The 2,500-nt window shown below is 50.4% G+C and overlaps 1 protein-coding gene across 1 annotated transcript in view; it reads left to right on the forward strand.

Annotated features, from left to right (window-relative positions):
• The window catches only part of celsr1a (cadherin EGF LAG seven-pass G-type receptor 1a), a gene marked incomplete at both ends in the record, with an annotated part of 109,981 nt that overhangs the window by 38,359 nt on the left and 69,122 nt on the right, over positions 1-2,500 (forward strand). Inside the window, 3 exon segments of the mRNA XM_080537529.1 lie at positions 435-450; positions 452-782; positions 1,400-1,688. Coding sequence (XP_080393655.1) covers positions 435-450; positions 452-782; positions 1,400-1,688 — 636 coding nt within the window.

The following is a 2,500-nucleotide window of genomic DNA, read 5'->3' on the forward strand; positions in this document are numbered from 1 at the left end:
TTTGACATATTATTTGTCATGTCGATATTGGCAACTCATGAAAGCGTCTCCAAGCATCTCCAAGCGCTAAGAATAAAATACAATTTACGACTGTAAATGCGGTTTGACTCCTCGACCTGATTTGTATTGATGGAAAGGGCGTGTGTGTTGTCACGGAAAGGGCGTGTGTGTTGTCATAGAAAGTGTGTGTGTTGTCATAGAAAGGGGCTTTGTGTTGTCATAGAAAGGGCGTGTGTGTTGTCGTGTAAAGGGCGTGTGTGTTGTCATGGAAAGGGCGTGTGTGTTGTCGTGTAAAGGGCGTGTGTATATGTCTCGACAAAGTGGATCAATTACTGTATTGAAATGCTACGCTAACCGCCCTCTACGCTAACCGCCCTCAGTTAACCATTATAGTTCCGTCATCTAACTCTTCTTCTTCTTCTCTGGTTCTCTAGATGGCCTCCACCGCGTCCGCCCAGTGTACCCTCCGCGTCACCATCATCACCGACGACATGCTCACCAACAGCATCACCGTCCGCCTGGAGAACATGTCCCAGGAGCGCTTCCTGTCCCCGCTGCTGTCCAGCTTCCTGGAGGGCGTGGCCGCCGTGCTGTCCACCAGCCGGGACGCCGTCTTCGTGTTCAACATCCAGAACGACACGGACGTGCGCGGCTCCATCCTCAACGTGACCTTCTCCGCCCTGCAGCCGGGGGGCGCTCCAGGGAGGTACTTCCCCTCGGAGGAGCTGCAGGAACAGATCTACCTGAACCGTACCCTCCTCCGCCTCATCTCCTCACAGCAGGTACGGTACCTTCTTCTTGGTCATCGTGGTTTTTCCAAAAATGGCACGATAGTAAGTAAGTAAGTAAGTAAGTAAGTAAGTAAGCAAAGCTTTATTTATATAGCGCCTTTCGTACATGAAATGCAACTCAAAGCGCACGATAACAGCAGTCAGTTGAGGTCAGTTCAATTTTGATTCAGGAATTTAACTGCAGTTCCAATTCCAGTTCCTCATATTAAAGAGCTACGGGAGAATTGGAATTGGTATTATATAATATAATAGATGCACTGGTTAGTAAGAGAGCCACACACGAACGCAGGTCGAGACATTGATATCCATTTCAACTCTGCTTTACCAGCATCAGAACCATATTATCAGTTACCCTAAACGGGTGCCTAGAGCGCCCCCTAACGCATGGGAATAACAAGGCATACTGTTGGCACACTCAATGGCATACATAACAATTGGAATTTCAGTTTACTTCCTGAATTGACAGGATTTAAACAACAGAATTTCAGTATAACTCCCCATACACGCCCTTCCCTCCCCACCCCTCCCCACCGCTCCCATCCACACAATTCAAATACACTTATTATCTAATTTCTTTCCACTCTAATCGTCTTTTAATATGTTTTCAGGTTCTGCCGTTCGACGACAACATCTGCCTGCGCGAGCCGTGTGAGAACTACATGAAGTGCGTGTCGGTGCTGAAGTTCGACAGCTCCCCTCCCTTCATCTCCTCCGACACGGTGCTGTTCCGACCCATCCACCCCATCAACGGGCTGCGCTGCCGGTGCCCTGCCGGCTTCACCGGGGACTACTGCGAGACGGAGATAGACCTGTGCTACTCCGGACCGTGCCGGAACAACGGGAAGTGTCGCAGCCGGGAGGGAGGCTACACCTGCGAGTGTCTGGAGGACTTCACCGGTGAGTGGCTCTGTCGCACGGAGAGGGTTCTTCTGACAGGGGTTCTGACAGGGTTCTGGCAGGGTTCTTTGGCTGGTCCCTTTGGAAGAACCCTTTGTAGAACCCTCATGGGTTCCAAGTAGAACCCTTTGGAACATTCTGTGGAAAGGGTTCTATGTGGAACCCGAAAGGGTTCTTCAAAGGCACCTCCCACAAGGATAGCCGAAGATCCCTTTATGGTATGAGGTAGCACCTTTTTGAGAGTGTAGAGGGCTTTTCTACACATTCTCAATGGAATGTTAGCAGTCTTGTGGCTTCATGATGGCTTTCATTGTATTACACAATATGTTAATGACTTATTGAAGAGTACCTCACTGTGCGATCTAGGAGATAGATATGAGCCCTCTCCACTGAAGGATGTGGTCGGAATACAATGATTTATGGGAGTGCAATATACATGGAATGTTGTCTAGCTGGCAGACCCAGCTACAGAACCATCCATTGCTCCTGTCTACTCCTGTGCATTATGGGGCAAAGCCTGATCCACACAAGGCCTCAGGAAGTCTAGAAGCTTCCGCTATTTCCCTCCAATCACAAGTCAACTACTCCGGGGCCCCCCCATCTGATAACCCACACTGCGTCTCAACATCTCTCTCCCTACGATGAGGCTCGTTAGAATGACAACTCTCACCCCCTCCTCCTCCTCCTCCCCCTACTCACCCCCCCACCCCCCATCTCCCCTTCCTTATCAGATGTAATTACCCGATTATACCAGCCCCACTCCTATCCCCCCCGCTCCGGTTCCTCTCCTCCAATCGGGAGGCCCCGCTGGC

This window comes from Nansenia antarctica, assembly GCF_963989245.1.
Source record: "Nansenia antarctica genome assembly, chromosome: 8".
NCBI classification, from domain to species: Eukaryota; Metazoa; Chordata; class Actinopteri; order Argentiniformes; family Microstomatidae; genus Nansenia; species Nansenia antarctica.